The sequence below is a fragment of the Rhipicephalus sanguineus genome, chromosome 4 (genome assembly GCF_013339695.2).
Source record: "Rhipicephalus sanguineus isolate Rsan-2018 chromosome 4, BIME_Rsan_1.4, whole genome shotgun sequence".
Lineage (NCBI taxonomy): Eukaryota > Metazoa > Arthropoda > Arachnida > Ixodida > Ixodidae > Rhipicephalus > Rhipicephalus sanguineus.
Window position 1 is genome coordinate 94,167,865 of NC_051179.1, and position 17,335 is coordinate 94,185,199.

Here is a 17,335-nt window from a genome sequence, read left to right on the forward strand (position 1 = left end):
ATGACGGCGCTCCATCCTTGATGTACCACAGCACAAAACACACTTTCGCGTTAACAAATCGCACTACTGTTTTCGTTTCTATATCACTTTAATGCAACACAAGCCATCTTGCTTCAGAATGGGACAAAAAAAATGAGCACTGTGCTTTTTTCTTTTTTCGATGGCGAACAACCTTTCTGGCGTATTGAGCCTATTTTCGGTACGTCAATCTGTGCACAAGATATGCAAATACCAAAACTTTGGAGCTTCGCCATGTTGGAAAAACGGGTACGATGATTACTGCAGCAAGTTACTATGGTTTTGTACACAGTGGTTCATGTCGAGAGGGGCAAGTTTTTTTTTTACATATCTAAGAGTAGGGTCCTGGTAAAGATAAGAAAACAGAGTTGGTGAAAAAAAAGAACGTTTCTCGTAAAGATTCCTGTCAAAGGTTCAAAGTTCCACTCCGGTTCTCCAGTAAGAGCATGAGCCAGCATATGACAGACTAGTGACTAGGTAGGTACGTCGCCATCGACTTGTCCTCAGGTTCCGTTGTCTTCGTTTTCATTGGCTGGGAGGGTCATGTCAACTCTGAAAGAGAAAAAAAAATACCAAAAAAAGAAACGCCATCTTAATTGGATGATATGCCTCTACTCTGTCCCTCCACCCTCTGTTCCATTCGCTTTCTAAACCGGCATACGGAAGAGTTAGCGAAATATCGCTTGAGCTGATTCCGCAAGAGCGCATCTATTTTGATGATTTCGCCGCGCAACACTAATAAACGCGCAGAAAGAACATACTGACCTCAAACACCCTTGCTACATCGATGAGTGCCAAATGCAAGAAAATCCGTGTACTTTGACTAAGGTGTCAGCTTAAGAACCTCTCGTGGTCAAAATTAACCCCGAGTCCCACACTATGGCGTGCCTCATAGTCATAGTAGCGGCATGAGGACCGGGTCATGCTCATGTCTCTCTTCCAAGCATAATTCGCTTGTCCTTGCGTGTTCTGTGTTCTTCATGCGTGTTGTCATGAGCGTCGCCACGTGCTCCTTCATACGCTTTGTCATGCGACTGTGAATCGGCCATAATTTTAAGTCAAGTTATGCTGCGATGTCACACGTATCCAATATAACTCTTGAATGACAACTATCCATTTCTATTTTCAGAACATTTTTCTAAATGTTCGGAAAGCCGAAAGCAAGTGCTCGAGCGGATATGCTTGCAACAGTCATGAGCATCAGTCGGTCCTCATGCCGCTAATATGATTATGAGGCACGCCATAGTGTGGGACTCGGTATTGCTTTTGACCACCAGAGGTTCTTAGGTCAAAGTACACGAATTTTATTTCTTTTCTTTTGAATTTGGCCCTCATGGATGTAGCAAGGGTGTTTGAGGCCAGAAACTATCACAAAACCGATCGACACTGGCATGCTTCTGTCTCTGCGGTTTTGTTTACGCAGCATGACGAATTCGACGGGTGCACACCGAAGAGATTCACGCACAGCAAAGCGCTGCTGTGTGTGAATCTCTTCTGCCTGCTCTGTCCACTTCAACTATTGCAAACAGAAAGCAAAGTTGGCACGTTGCAAAGTTAATCAGCACCAAAGGCCATTGCAACGCACACGCGGGACCAGTGCTGAAAATACGCAGACGCAGGAGCAGTGAGCCCTCGTTTTGTATACCTGCGCGCATCTCGCGTATTCGTCTTTTGCGCTGATTAATTTGCAAGATGTCGCGACATTACAGACAAAAGCACACCTAAAGTTAGCACCTTGCAACCTACCCGGGGTTCCTGCAGTCTCTGCAATGTCCGCGAGACTCAAGTAGCTGCAGATCAACGACCAGCAGTCCTCGCCGATGTCAGAGAGCTGCGGCCTGCCGTCATGCTGCGGATGGCACTCTACCGACTGGAACACGACGCCGGCATATCTCATGAACTTGTCCAGACTGTACTTTTGCAGCTTCTTGCGTGCGTTCCAAATCATCGCTTTGGCTTCGTCGGTGTCCACAAGAGCGCCGTCCCTCACCAGCTCCAGCAGGTGGGGGTGGTCGTAGAAATGCTCGATGCCCAGAGCAGCCTCTCCGGTGTCTCGCTCGCCCAACACAAAACGGGCAGCTGCCGACACACGGCTGGCGTTGCGGCGAGTCGAGTTCTGTAAGCACAGAAATGGAGCTTAGTTTGACTTGAAAACCATGAACATGTTGGTAAACTGGCGCCCTTATAGTTATGCAACATCAAAGAGCTAGTGCGTATTGGGAATGCTGAAATAGACCTAACGGAAGCTAAAACATCTCGTAGTGCCCCTCATGCAGTCACCTAAGGCGATTCGAAGGGGAGAGCCATCCGGTGTTGCTATTTTACCGTGTTGTATACAGGGGCGTCCCAGCGATCACACAGCACGATTTAAAAAAGGAGGAACAGCGTGACGCGAAGCACACCTAGTGCATATTGTTCCCAGTATACTGTGCTAGCCACTATTAATTTTTTCGTTAACGAGGTTTAGGTAATTAGTCCTAATTACGTTTCTCAACTCGACAAGTACTCGCCTAATCCTTAAAATGCCAATGAGGCATACGTAGGCATGCTCAAATGACATCTAACTGCGCTATTTTCAGCAACGTACTAATTACGTGCTCATTTTTTCCGGCTCATAAAGAAAGCAGGCGAAATATGAAAAATAACACGTCACTACTTTCCCACCCGCAAAAGGTGGCGGCGTAGTCTTGACTTGCACAGTGAGCGTGTTAGAGGGCGCGGCTTCCTGTTCATACCTGGGCGCGAGTTTCCGCTTTATGTATACACCTCATCAGGCTATTGTGGTAATCTTATTCTTATGAGCGAATGATGCGGCAACGCCTGTTGGCCGTGCATTGGGTGCATGCCTCTCCTGCATGGGCAGTTGAACGACCTACAGCAATCTATAAGTAAAATATTCAGCAAGAAGTCGCGATCTCTGGTCGAACATTTCAAGAGCATTGCCATCGTCAGGAGAGACCTGGTCTGCCGTCTACCTCGAAGAAATCTCCTTTTCGAGAAAGCTACATACAGTGAGGCACAATTAAGGTGTGCCTGGCAAGGCCACACCTCCTGGATACAGCGCCAGGCCACACCCACAGAAAGCCACTGCTGTCATAGACTTCAAGCAGTTACAATGTTTTTTAGAGCTGCGGGTTTTTCCTGGTATTCCGCTGTACTGCGGTTGCATTGAACGAGAGCGTGAATTTTTGCAGCTGAATATTCCACTCACTTTAGGGCCGATACAACGCGGTTTGTACGCTGACGCTCCTAAAAGTTTCTGGCCTTACATAATTGGCATGGTATGACCACAGAACCTGACGAACATAAACGACAGGTCGCGACATGCAAATCATGATATGCATGTCATGCACAGCGTGATCTATATGCCATAGTCCAGGTGCGCTCGCGGCCGTTTCGTTAGCTGGATATATAACAAAAATTGGTATGGCAAGACATGAGTGTTTGGCTGACATTCGGTCGTGAGATGAAAGAATAACAGGTCGTGAGATGAAAATAACGACATGCGTATCATGCACATCATGATTTACATGACAGGGTCTCGGTGCTCTGGTAGCCCTTCACTAACTTGATAAAAACGAAAATTGGTGTGGCGGGACATGAATCTATGACGAACATAGACGACATGACAAGCATTGCATATACCAGAATATACGTTTCTTTGGCATGGCACATGCCAGATGGCAGTGGCGTAGCCAGGGGGGGGGGGGGAGGGGCACACCGGGATTGTGCCCCCCATCCGAAATTTTTTTTTGCTATTGCATACTGAGCCCAAAATGACACTTGACCACATCTGCCTGCCCGGCCCCCACTACAAATCAAGGAGGTGCCCCCCCCCCCCCCCGAAAAAATTTCCGCCTACGCCCCTGCCAGATGGTAGATGCCTGCACGCATGACAAACATGCGATCGTCAACGACATTTCATGACATGAATGTCTCTCACATCCGAACACTGCAGTGTGGCATTTCCTCGCTGTCCGCGTCTGATTTTATCGATTCTCGCAGTGCGTGGGATATGCCGATTTTTTTTCTCATTATAAATATGCCGCGGTATTCAAGTTCCAGCTGACTTGTCACATTTTACATTCACTCATGCCATATAACGATAATTCGGATGTGCATACACCTATAGTTAGTGTAATGACCACGCGAGTACCGAGTGGAAGGAGCTAAATAGACCGAATTATTCGCGCTAAGAAAAGCAATGCATCAGTACCTGTATTTGCACCAATGCAGCGGAAGCATGGCTGTCCAGGCTAAACGGGGGCTCCTGTACGTTGAGGCTTCCTCCGTTGATGCGGTCCAAGGCAGTGAGAGACTGTGACATGTAGCGAAACTCGGTGAGGCGCCTGCTCTTGCGAGCGGCGTCTGCGAACGCGTCCAGATCGTCGTTGCCGAGTTGCAGTCCTTTGATAATCACGCTGCAAAGGTTGGTGTTGGACGCTAAGGCCGACCACAGTCTGCTAGGAACGCTGCTTGACTCCTCCGCTGTCATATTCAGCGTGCGTGTACACAACGCGAGCTCGACGTCCGCGAGCGCTGAGGGTGCTGACAGGTACGCGCACAAAGCGGTGATATGCCCTTCTTGGAAAAGGCCGCAGTTTACTCTGAGTGACGTCACGTGTTTGAAAAGGCTGAAGACTGACTTTATAGTGCTTGAGACGCTGATGGGGACCGTGCCGTAAACGAAGTGGCTTGCGTCAACAGTCACTCTGGCAACGTCGACGCACTGCCTGAAACTGCACATGCCCCACCATTGCGCATGGTAGTCAGTAATCCTAACGCGACTGCCAATTCCGTGCACTCTGATTGCTCTGCATATGTCCAGGGCATAGGCACTTGTGGGTGGGTGAGTGAGAACTACGGACCGCAGGTTGTCACTCTTAGCGACTTCCATGAGGAAGGCTTCGAACGCCTCTTGGCCAAAGGTTCCGAAGTCCATCTTTAGATATTGAAGCGATGACGTCTTCCGCAGAGCTGTGAGCCACGGTTCAATTTCTTCCACTCCAAGGTCGGCGATTGAGATACGGGACGTCGGACTTCGGCACCTCCGACATACGGCTGAGGGTAGCCCGAGGGAGCGTAAGGTGGTGTTCTGTGTGACCACTCTGGCGAATGGTTCGATCCTCCCTGCACTGGAGAAAACACGTAGAAATTGGACTCTCATCGCAATACCTATACAAATTTCATTTAATAGTGTTAGGTTTTAACACGGCATGAGCTGAGGAAAGCGGTGCACGAAAAAAACTTTGAAGCTTAGCCCTTTGAGACGCTATGCACAAATTTGCGTACACGAGTTGTTTTTGCTAGTTGTGCTTTTGCTAGTTGTAGATACACTGAGCTTTGGATGAATTTAACCACCTGCATATTAAGTTTGTCTTCATTCACCTCAATTTTGAGTGTACTGTTGTATATGGTCCCTTTGCTCCGCTTCCCGCAACCCTTACAAACATTTGTTTCACCTGTCTGTCACTTATGATTCACCACCCAGTCACCTCCCTGTAGACTTTACCTTTCTGCAGACCTGGTCTGCAGATTTTCTGCAGACCCCGAGCACACGGCAAGCAGACCTTTCTGATAATGTGCGCCCAGAGTGCGTGCGTGTGGATGTATAGAATATATATGTATGTATATCTACATATTCTGGACCATGACACATTTCATAATAATGATTAAATGGATTTCACCTTTCAGTCACACACTGATAGGGGGGGGGGGGACAGAAAGTCTGTCACTTGCCTTCACGTGCTTTGCACCTGAGTTGTTCATGGTCCGTCGAAGTTCTGCAGAAAGGCTGCAGCTTTTCTGGAGCACCATGCGACAGCCTGCCAGCTGGCAATTGGAATTCGCTAATTAAAATAGCGTTGCACATTTGGCGGGCGTAGATTAGCAGATATGTGTATTTTATGGCTACCTAACATCCAGCATAAATTTACATGCATTCTGTGAAGGTTTAAATTTCAAGTTTTGAAGCGTAAGAATTTTTCCACCCGCACTGAATGGCAGGTCAAGATACCATGGCTATACCGGGTGGTCGATGTTAGGTTGCGAAGCGCGAGTGTGCGGTATTTACCTTGCTGTTGTTGCGTGTACGCTGTGGTCGTGTGTTGGTGGGTGCATGTACGGTATTCTAACTCTGGATGCTGCATGTTACTCGAGTCGTGGTGCTAACGCAAAGGGTAACTCTTATTTATCTTTTTCATCCGCAACAAAGCTCCGCACACATTCTGCAGAAATGTTGCAGAAATTCTGCAGACGTTCTGTAGACGTTCTGACGGCATGCTGCATCCTGGCGGCTGCAAACGCTCTGCAGACTTTCTGCAGAATGGGTATTTCAATTGCCTACTGGGAGGTGACAAGGGGTGACTCGTGGTCTGTAGAATTTCTACAGATAGGCTGTAAGTTTTTTGGTAAGGGAAGCCACGTCGAAAGTACAATTTTTCCTTGCTCAAAATGAACATAACCGAAAACGAATTTGCATTATATTCCCAGCCTTAGATTTGGTTCTGTCTATGGATGAATTCTGGATGAATGACTCCAGAATAAACATTAACGAGAACTAACAGACAGTAATGCCAAGGAAAGTATATGGGATGTTATTTGTAATAATTGGGATATAAAGGGGAAGAACTTAAATGGGACGAAAAGATAAGTTGCCGCCAGCTGACACCGAACCTGCGACCTTCGAATGACGCGTCCGATGCTCTACACTGTAAACAGGTATTAGCCGAGATGGGAGCTTTTCCAGCATATGAGCCCCTAAAACCCCCATGCCCCAATCATTTACTCCGTGGTAGCGGAGTGAAGTCGGCACATGTCGTCGTAAAACGCCCCTTGCTTAATGAGGGAGTTTATGAACGACATGACCTTGTTAAACTCCCCACGGAGTTTTAGATCGCGTGGTTAGAAACACCCTATGGGAGATTTAAAAAGTATTTTTGGTCGTGACGTGCGTGTCACGTGGTTAGAAACTCCCGATGGCAGTTTTAAAAACCATTTTTGGTCGTGGCGTGCGTGCGTGTGTGAATGTGCGTGTGTGTACGGGCATCTGTTTAGCACGCCGGTGTGAAGCTCCAGTGCCTTGTGTGGGTCGCCGTGTGAGCATTTGTCGACGGACAACGAAATTATCAGTGCAGCGAGGATTTGCAACGGCGGGTTGGTTTGTGTAGACGTGTAGGACTATTTTCTCCACGGAACCGTTCTGGTCAGAGACAAGTTCAACTCGCGCCAGCGTCCGACCGCGAACACATCGAGCTGGCTGTCCCGCGTTTATTCTCCCGTCAAGCGGCAATGCCCATGCACACGAGTGCAAGCCTCCGACGCGCCACGGATACCTCGCTTCAACGTGCCGAGTTACGAAGAAGTGCGAAGAATAATTTCATCGGTGACAAAGTAAGCAAACGTATTATATATTATATATATATATATATATATATATATATATATATATATATATATATATATATATATATATATATATATATATATATATATATTATATATGTATATATATATATATATATATATATATCGACATGTCTGTGTCTCAAGAACACTTTTACCCGAGAGACGTTAAGCCACTTGAAATACTCACAAGCCGTCCTCATCCAACCAGATGTCCATATTCAGTTCCTCCAGTGTCGTCATAGCACAAAACGCATCGGCAAGAGCCGCCAAAGCATATTCCGGGTCTTTGAAGACGCCCAGAGACTTCAGCGTCAGTTTCCTTAGCGTCGCGTCCTTCTTTCTGAGATATCTGGCAAACAGTTCACCGTTGCCGTGAAAGTAGGCGCCAAATACGCACTCTGGCACTGCAAGATCGGTGATGGTGCGGTTCCAAATGAGCGCCCAGACAAGTCGACGAACACTCTCCGAGCTCAGTCTGAGCACGGACACGTCGAGGCTGTGGAGGTGCTCCGTCCTTCGCTCCATCAGTTGTCCGGCCAGGTAGGTGGCGTCTTCGCAACGCGATTGCGCATTGCAGCTGACGGGCGCGAACTTGAGTTCTTCCAGATGCGAAAGTCCGTTCACCACCTCGAGAACGCGAACATTAGCCTCGTCTATTTGGTCCACTGCTAAGCGCACCGTCACGCTCTTCACGGCTAGATTTCGTCCCAGAGCGGCAAGAAGGGACTGTGGTTGCTCCGTGCTGCCGTTTATCTCTACTGCTGTTATACACCTGTGCTCGGACAGAAGGTGCTCGGCGTAATGCAGCGCCACCTCCTTGCGTCGTTTGTCCAATGAACAAGGCAAAGGGCATGGGGACGCGGGAGCCTGAACCACAGCCAGACGAAGGCCGCCGGGTCGTCGCTGGTCTTCAACCAGCTCCAAAGAAGCGCCAAGCAACAGTTCCTTCGTACTTCTTAGGTATAGTAGCAGCTGGCAGTCCGAGTCTCCGACTTTGGTGCACGGCATGTGTAGATGACGAGGGAAGGCTATTGCGTCGCCGGCTTCGCAGCCGCCATACGCTGTGCATGGCGCAGATTGCGCACCGGCCATGATCTGGGAGTCCGGTTGATGACAAGGGAAGAACTCGAACTCCTTGGTAGTCTTTCCTCAGTCAGATATGGGGCCTGCATAAGGATGTCGAAACGATGAGCATCAGCGTTGTTGAATATTGTCAGATGATGTGCACGATACTTCATATTTTTTATTGGCTTTAGTAGTAACAAGGAGCAACGCATTCAATTCATTTCTGTGATTCACTCGTTTTGCGTTAGTTTCACATTCACACGCCTGCATCGTGTGCATGGGCATTTGTCCAAATATAGGGAGATTTCGCGCACGTGGAGCATATAAAAGTGCTCCACGCGAAACCCCTGACGTTGTTGCGTATATTGATTTCAGTCCTACAAACTTTCCTTGGCATTAGCACTGGCAAGGAGCACTGACACAAAAATTTTGAAGGCGAGACAACTTGAAGGATAGACTTGTGTGAGAACACACGCATCATCTAAAAATTATCAACGTCGAATACAGCCTAGAACATATTGGAAATCAACATTGAAGTGCGTGTTGCGCAACTGTACGCGAATACACCAGCTCACGACATCGACACCAACTTGTTTTTAATGTAAACAACCAATAATCACTTGCATCCCGATGTTTGTGTTGGCTACCATGCTCCTTGTGAGCGCTCTCTCCTATAGCAGACATTTGGAACGGAAACAGGGAGCACGTACACTTTTTGGACTTGCAAGTGAGTATAAAGGCTGACGCTCACGCCTGGGCAGTGCATTTGGGAGGAGGGGAAGTGGGGGGGGGGGGGGGGGATTACGCACGTTTGCAACATCCCAAATCGAATTACGGCGGCACCCAGGAAGACTTCGTTGACAAGTGTTGCGAACGCGGGGCTCATGTACACGCGGTTTTGTGTGCCCACGTATACCAGCTATGTTTACATGAAAACCCCGCTGGGACCCGCCTTCTCCCCTCTCTCGGCGCTCTATGATAACGAAGGTGCGACGGGGTGCTATAAAATCATCTACATACAATTAACCATCGCGCGCTCGAGCAAACGAGTTTTCCAGGCGTGATAAGTGAATGGTTAGCTGCTCATTACAAAAGAACGCTTAAAGGTGTAAATTTTTTGTATCACACTTCTTCTTTAAAGCGACCGACCACTAGCCAGAACGTGGGATTAGATCCTGGTATAAATGAAAAGACCGTAAAATAGTGACCGATTCCAGCATCCTTTTTGCGTTGCGAGTAGAATTTATATTTTTAAGCGTGTGTAAAAGTAACAAGAACCGGTATGTCACGCAGCCTAGCGGAACAGCCTTGATCCTGGATTATGAAGTCGATCACTTTGCTGTACGTAGTCTGATACTCTCATGAGTGCCATAATTAGTCCTGAAAGTTAGAGTATGTATATTATTATCCAGCCCCACTCACTTTTACGAGGTAAAAGGAGCTGCATGGTGAGAAGTGGGACTGCCTTCGCGGCCGCCAGTGGACCATGTCGAGCCGCGGCGCATGTCCGCGAGGTGCACGCATGCGCAGTAACTCACCGGGCTCGAACACGAACCGCTCTCGCGCTCACTGTTTGCAGCATATGTTGCCTCGTGTGTATAATGACTTCATATTCGCCTCAGATGGAAAAATTCTGATTACAAATGTTTCACGGCGTTTTCCACGTTCGTTCCGTATATATAGCTTTCCGCTGCGCTGAAGAAAATAGGTACCATGAAAATTGGTTGTGGGACCGACCTCTGATTTTTCTCGACCCATTTTTTTACGGCACGACAGAAAGCTCACCCTTCGCTGTGTTGGTAGCTACAGTAGTTAATCCCAAAGTACGTTGTTATTTAATAAGCAGTATTTTTCGATCTGAAAGGCTCTAAAGACGGACGTACCTTTCCTTCAGCAACGCTGAGAATTGATAGCGATGCCGCCAGCTCTCCTCGCGATTTGTGAAAGCTATCCTTGTTCTGCTTTCGCAGGAGTTCCCGTAACTATATGCATAACCGCGTTTATTTACAGCTTTTCAGCTATTTTTGAAAATAACAAGCTCTTACGATGAGATGGTGTGGCATTTACACCTTCCCTGTACTTGTACCGCGTTGTGTGCGCATGCGTCCAAGGTTGCCTGCGCCTGTGTCACGGGTGGCTTGTGCCGGCGTCGTTACTCTCTCGATGCACGAGCCAAGCCAAGTCATCGAAAACGTCACTACGCATATGCGCGGCCGCGCCGAGTAGCGCAGCTCGCGTCATTTCTGAGACAGAGTGTAGGTAGCAAGACTATGTCGCTCCAATATCTTAACGACCTGGAAACTGCGTGCAAGGCTGCATGAGCACGCTGAAAAGTTGCTCAACACACGCTGACGAGCATGGGATCATTACGTCACGCGAAGGCAGCGCCATTTTAATGCATGCGACTAACGCAGGCCTATATGTACTTTTTTATGGAGTAATACTTTTTAATAGAAAGAAACGAACAATATTTCAATGCTAACAAACAAATCGTCAAGCGCGTACAGCAATCAACCGTCACGTGGCCGGATTCATCGGATTGTCCATATTTTTGCCGCCAGAGGCGGCACACGTCATTTTTCGCAACTTTCAAATAAGGAAATAAAGATATAAATCCATCTCTCACGAAACAAAAAAGCAGGGTTGGTTTGAGTCAATGCGACGGACAATCTTTCCATCACTGGAGTCACCTCATTTCATGTTCTGGGCAGTTGTCGGTCCCTTTAACATAAAGAGTGTGTCTTACAAATGTATGACGTGCAGTAAAAACAGCTCTCTGTGTAATGAAGATCTTTATGTCCACGACATCGGTAACGCAGCGCTGTTGCGTCAGAATGAGCAATTTATCGGTGAGTGATAAAATAAACGTATGCGGCAGCAGCAATCAAAACATAACAGGCATATCTTGGCATCCACGGGCATAACACATACTTCTGAACACTACGTGGTCGTAATCACGTTAATTTGCCTGGAACAACAGAATCGTATAGCAACCTCCTTGATGGTGTCAAATTTTAGGGTTAATGGTTGCGCGCTTGCGCAAGCTTTGGAACGCAGTAAAGAATGAAATCTCAGGAATATTTACTTGCTTCTATCCTGGAAATAGTAGGCTTGAAACATGTCTGTTTAGGGCTAAAAAAGACGTCCCACGAACTCGAGAAATACGAAAGACAGCGCGCTAAACTTGAACTGAATGTTTACTTGGTTAAGCTGTATACTCAACAAGTAGAAGTGGTGTAACTGCATGGTCTATTGTAGCACAACGTAGGACTTTAATATTCACCTATAGTTGGTGCGAATTTTATACTTGGCACATATCTGTTTCGCGCAACAAAGACATATAGGCACAGCGTAAACTTCAACTGGATCTTTAATTTTCAGGAAATCTGGGCTCGTCGGCGCGAATCACAGTTGGTGTTTTACGCGCTGTCCTCTCTGTTTCTAGCGCTTTTACAATCCCGACCATCTCCAGCCGGCGACTGCAACGCCGCGGCGCGTCACGGCACGAACTATTATGAGCAGCGCAGAGCTAGGGGCTTTTTTGACGACCACGCGTGGCCTAGGCACTAAAATGCGCGAACGTCCCTAGCCATTTTAGTCCCTAGCAGTGGCTGGAGCGGGGAGCGATTGCAAACGCCATGGTTGCGCTGTGTGTGTTGTGCGCCAGTTTGTATTTTTGTAATATTGGCGCCTCCTGCGAATGTAATGATACGTGAGTGTTGGCTGTTTCGTGCAAGTGGTAGTGTTGAATGCGCACTGACGACGGGTACTTGCTGCTGTGTGGTCGCTTTTAAGTGCGATCAGGACTGATTGCAGTATGGTTGCAATTTGAGTGGCGGTATTTGTTACGGATTACTTTGGACCGTGCAGCAGGGACAGGTGTCACGAGCACTTTTGAATCGCGGGCGGCGTGAGGAGCGCTCGGGTACAGCAGTGTTGTGTGTGTACGCCGGTGAGCTTTGCACTAGGAGTGGAAGCTTGCGTCGTTCATGAAATAGCAAAACGTGAGGATATCCTGCGCTCATGGTTGCATGTGCGCACCGTACTTCTTCAGCACATCTTGTTTGCATACTCTGACAGTACATCTTGTCGGGTGTGAAATCTCAGCTAAGGCTTCTTCCGTTGTCGCAGTTAACCATTGCAGTTTTTTTTTCTCAAAGGTTGCATTAGTAAAAGGACCGAGGCAGTTGCGCGGCCTTGGCACCTATATCTTCTTGCTCTGGAATACTGCAACTTTGACCAGCAACATTAATGCGTGCCTAAAAGCCCTAAATTATTGCGGCGCAGTACTAGTACTTCGTTTACGGTGCTTCAACGCAAGTTATTTACAAATAGATAATTTTATTGAAATGTGCTGGTGTTCTCTTTTACCGTGTGCTGGAGCCTTCCGTAGTGGTTATAACTCATCTAAGTGCAATATTTACAATATTTAGCATCGATGTTCTACTTCGTTACACATACACCCAGACTAACCATATCTATCAATTTTTGTGTGTCTGGGCATTCTGTTGGTTTAACCACTGTGGAGCATGTTGGTTTAACCACTGTGGAGGTCTGAATAAGGAGGTGCCATTGCAGCATCTCGTGCTGTATGCAATACAAACACTGAGCAAGACTGTGGCAATCGTGTTATTTTAGTCTGCCTTTGTGTTGTGTCCTGTGCTAGATTCTGAAGCACTAACAGGTCGTGCTCCCAAATGCAATGTTTGTGAACTGTTGCTGAAGACAGAATGACCCGCATTAGGATTGGCCAGTCCGACATTTTTGCATTTCTTACTTGATAATGGGATACAATGCCAATGGTCACATTTGCACATTTTTCTCCTGGGTCTTTCAGGGCTATTGGATGAGAGATTAGCTGCTTTTTAAGCACTCCTCTCGCAGACGCACAGGAAAGTGCATGTCAGGTGACCATGTAATATAATACACAGGAAAAGCTTTTGGGAATGCCATAGCACACCATATTTCGTCTAATGTCACTTCCTGTATCAAATATGTTTGTTTGCAACTGCCATTATTCAGACTGACTGCATCTTCTTTACCAAGTAGCCATATTCTGAGATGTGTACTTCAGTATTCCAGCTTTACTGCATTGAATTTGCTTTCAGACGGTGAGAGAATCATTTCCTAGGTGGCTTAATTGTCATATTTCACTGGACTCCCCTTTTTCCCTAACCATTAAATAAGCTAAGCCGCGACAGTTTTGTATTGTGGCACTGCCTGGTGCTGTATGCGGGCGTATTGTTGATGCACTTTTATATTGCAACTGCATGACTCGTGCTCAAGTGACAGGGTAAATTTGTATGTAGTGGGTGAGGTGCCAAATTTCAATGAATGCTACGTTCTGGTGTGGTAATAATTCGCTCTGTGAGACTTGATAACTTTCCACAAGGCATGTGGCAAAATGGTCTGCAATGCACTTACTTTGCGGGCAACTGAACTTGTCCATTTATTGATATATTAGTTGTTGGAACACTGACTCTATGCATAGACATGTAACCATTGAAACACACAATGGTGTCCAAGTGTGCGCAAACATTCACTTCTCAATGCTAGTACTGAACACAGGCTTGAATAAATGGCACACAGTGCAGCAGCTCCTGGAAGTACATACAAGTATACACAGAAAGCATATTATTTACCAAAGTTTTTCATGAAGCAAGAGAGCATATAGGGCTGCTATTATGTTTGTATAACTTTATCTGCCTCCAAAAGATCCCTGTGACAATGGACAACATTCTGTTAGAATCACTATACTAACACATGGTTTAAAATTTCAGGCACACTGCATTTAGATAAAAAAATCAAACAAATCTTATTTATCTATCGCTCATTCAACACAATTGTTTCTTTACAACACCTGTCATACAGAGTGGTGCTACATGGAAACTGTACATGCAATTACGTAGTGGGTGGCAACTGCATAGCAACTCTCTCAGATGAGTTGGTGCTCTGTACTCGTGCAGCAACTACCAACTTCACCTGCCCCTGTACAGTAGGTGAAGTTTCATCTGTTTTTAGCTCACAACTACTTGGGTTGCATTTTACCCATGAACTTCGAGAGCGTTCGGTTTTGCGGTTTTTAGACCTTAAGATATTCTGCAAAGAACATGCTTGCTGGGGCTACTACCCGAGGGCTAAGTAGGGATTGCTTCCCTTTGATCCAGCACATTTTAAGACAAATAAGAGAGCTACAGCTTTGATGTGCCTGGAATCTGCTCTAAAAAAATCGTGCTCACATCAAATGGCGCCCAATTTGAGAACCACATATGCAGTCTTTCGGCTGCAGGGTTCCCCAACTCAGTCTTGACTGCTCTTCCTGAAACCCTCCGCTAAAATTGAAACGCGGAACAGGATGCGTAACTGCGAAGGATCACCGGAAGACCCTTAGGCCAGAGGTTGTACAATACGTTCATATAGTTTCCCACTATCTTAAGAAGATGGGAAGTAGGCACGGTGTCACAATTTGTTTGTCTACTCCCAATAAGGTGGGAAAGCTGTGGCCATGCATTTGCAACACCAGTAAATGTGGATACTGGAAGAACCACAAAACGCTGTTGGTCAAGTGTTCCACAGGAGTGGCATATTGCATTCCCAAGTCATGTGGGATGTTCTACGTTGGCGGAACTGGGCGCTTTGTCAATCACCATTTGGGGAAACACGCATAAAACTTGCAAAAGGTAGATTTCAAGTACGCACATTTAGTTGCTCATGTCAGCAAAATGTGTGGCCCGGTTTAAAGGGACGACGGTTTGCGATAGGAGTGAAGGCAGCACTGCACGTATCAGTTTAGAAGCCTATCATATTAAGACATTTGATAAGTGCACTAGCACCATCTCTTGCCCTTTTAATGCTGAGTTTCATCTTCTGGATGCGGCTGTTCTTGGATCTCAAGGAAAATAAATATAATGTTTTGTGTGTTAAACCTTGTTTTGCATCCCTCTTTTTTTTCCCATGCTTCACTCTGGCATATATACAGTGTGTCATTCTGCCATCAAAGGGGCCCTGAGACACAAATTAAGCGTGTAGTTTTCATTGCTTCTTCTCGAACTATGGAATGCACTGATTTCGATCATTCTTTTTGCATTCACCTCAGTATTCAGCATTACACGCACTACAGCGCTGCAGTTTGCAGATTAAAAGGCGTTCCAGGGCCCCTTTAATCCAGTTGTAGGTCACCGCTAGTGTGTCCGTGTCTTCTCTAGTGCAGTGGTTCTCAGCCATGGATGATCTGAACACCTCTTGCAGTGAGAGACAAAGGGTCAGAGTAATAAATTAACACAACATGCAGCTGAAACAGGTGGCTTTTCTTTCTCCCTGGCAAAGCATGGTCACAGTAATGTGCCACGCCGATTCGATGTCAACAGCTTGTTAACAAGCTGTGCTGTCTGCAGCAACCTTCAACCTCTTTTTTAACAATGTTTGTTCTTCAAATATTGAAAGCTAGAGAAAGTGTGCTCACGCACATATGCCGAAGACAACTGCAACAGAAGCTTTGAAGCCATCTGATAGAGAAGTGGAATTATAGGTTAGCTTTTTTTTTTACGGCGCAGCATACCACAAATGAAAAGGGGCCGCTGTCGCAGGGATTAGTCAGCCTCCAAAAAGTTTTTTTTTTGTGAGTGTCGCGGACCCGTTGGGGTCCGTGGACATCCAGTTCAGAACCACTGCCCTAGTGGGTGTGTTCGCGCGGTTACTCGTCAACAATGAACCAACCTGCCCAAAAGGAAGTATTGACGATGTCTCGTTCTGTCTTGGCAATTTGAACATTGCGCGCGTTCTTGCTGTTAAATGGAAAAGAGAAAACGATGAAAACAAGAATCTACACGGTGATCAAGGCACAGACCAGTTTGCTTTTAATGACGGGAGTTCAACAAAACAGCGCACAATGCATTCGCACTGGCTTTCCAGGCGAAATTAACCGACCAAGCACAAATGAATGGAAGCAGCGACGCAATAACCCATCTGCGGCTACAGCCTGTTGCCACACTACAGCCTGCTGAACGGCGAGGAAACGATTGCGGATCGTGTTTGCCGCAGAACACTCTAACATAATTTACTTACATAATTGGCATGTATGTACAGTAGGGTGATTCCACGTAAGATCGAACAAAGGATGGCTGGTCGACCTCTCAAATTTATTTCAAAATTTTATATATTATTGCCTGATGAGTGGAAAGAAGAGATCCGCAATTTGTTTTGCCGCCAAAAATTTTTTCGAACCACAGGAAATCAATAATGACGAAGAGGTGGAGTGGAGCGCTCATCCGCTCTGCTGTTTTGGCCAACTTTCGTTATGAATTGCACAAAATATATTAAAGTTAGGTAGCTCAAATTTGTTTACCTAAATATATGCATGTTTTTGCTTCTGCTCAGGTATTTTTAGTTTTTATGCGTCGTGTAGATGTTTTTATAAAAAACCTCAAAAATGGCCCAATCGACAAAATTTTCTTTACTTTGAAGGTATTTATCTCAAAAAAGCCTTGTAGCAGAGCGACAAAAATTCTGCATTACGTTCTTCGCATGCTTATCTACCAAAGTGCCAAATCTTGTATTTATATACCTTTTCAGTAAAGAGATATGATCGGGCTAAGTTCAAGAAAACACCGAACAATGGAAACTTCTGACGACAATTAAAAAAAACCCATTTTGTAAATTTCTTAAACTTTGTCCACTTCTTCTCCTCCACATCAGCTTTCACAGTCATTAAAAACATGTTGCATAATGTCGTTGCACTAATAGTTATGGCCCCTCCAATGAGACCCTTAGGCAAGGATGGGCAATTCCGACTTCTTGCCCAGCATTGTGTATAAAATGCAGGCAGGATTGAATTTCTTTTTATTAA

The 17,335-nt window shown here is 46.2% G+C and overlaps 1 protein-coding gene across 1 annotated transcript in view; it reads right to left on the reverse strand.

The window, feature by feature from the left end:
• Positions 1-214: 214 nt before the first annotated feature.
• Positions 215-17,335, reverse strand: part of LOC119391406 (uncharacterized) — a 72,166-nt gene continuing 55,045 nt past the window's right edge. The window contains exons 2-3 of the mRNA XM_049415278.1: positions 1,765-2,134; positions 215-570 (exon numbers count right to left, since the gene is read on the reverse strand). Coding sequence (XP_049271235.1) covers positions 560-570; positions 1,765-2,134 — 381 coding nt within the window. The 3' untranslated portion in view covers positions 215-559. The remainder of the gene's footprint in view (positions 571-1,764; positions 2,135-17,335) is intronic.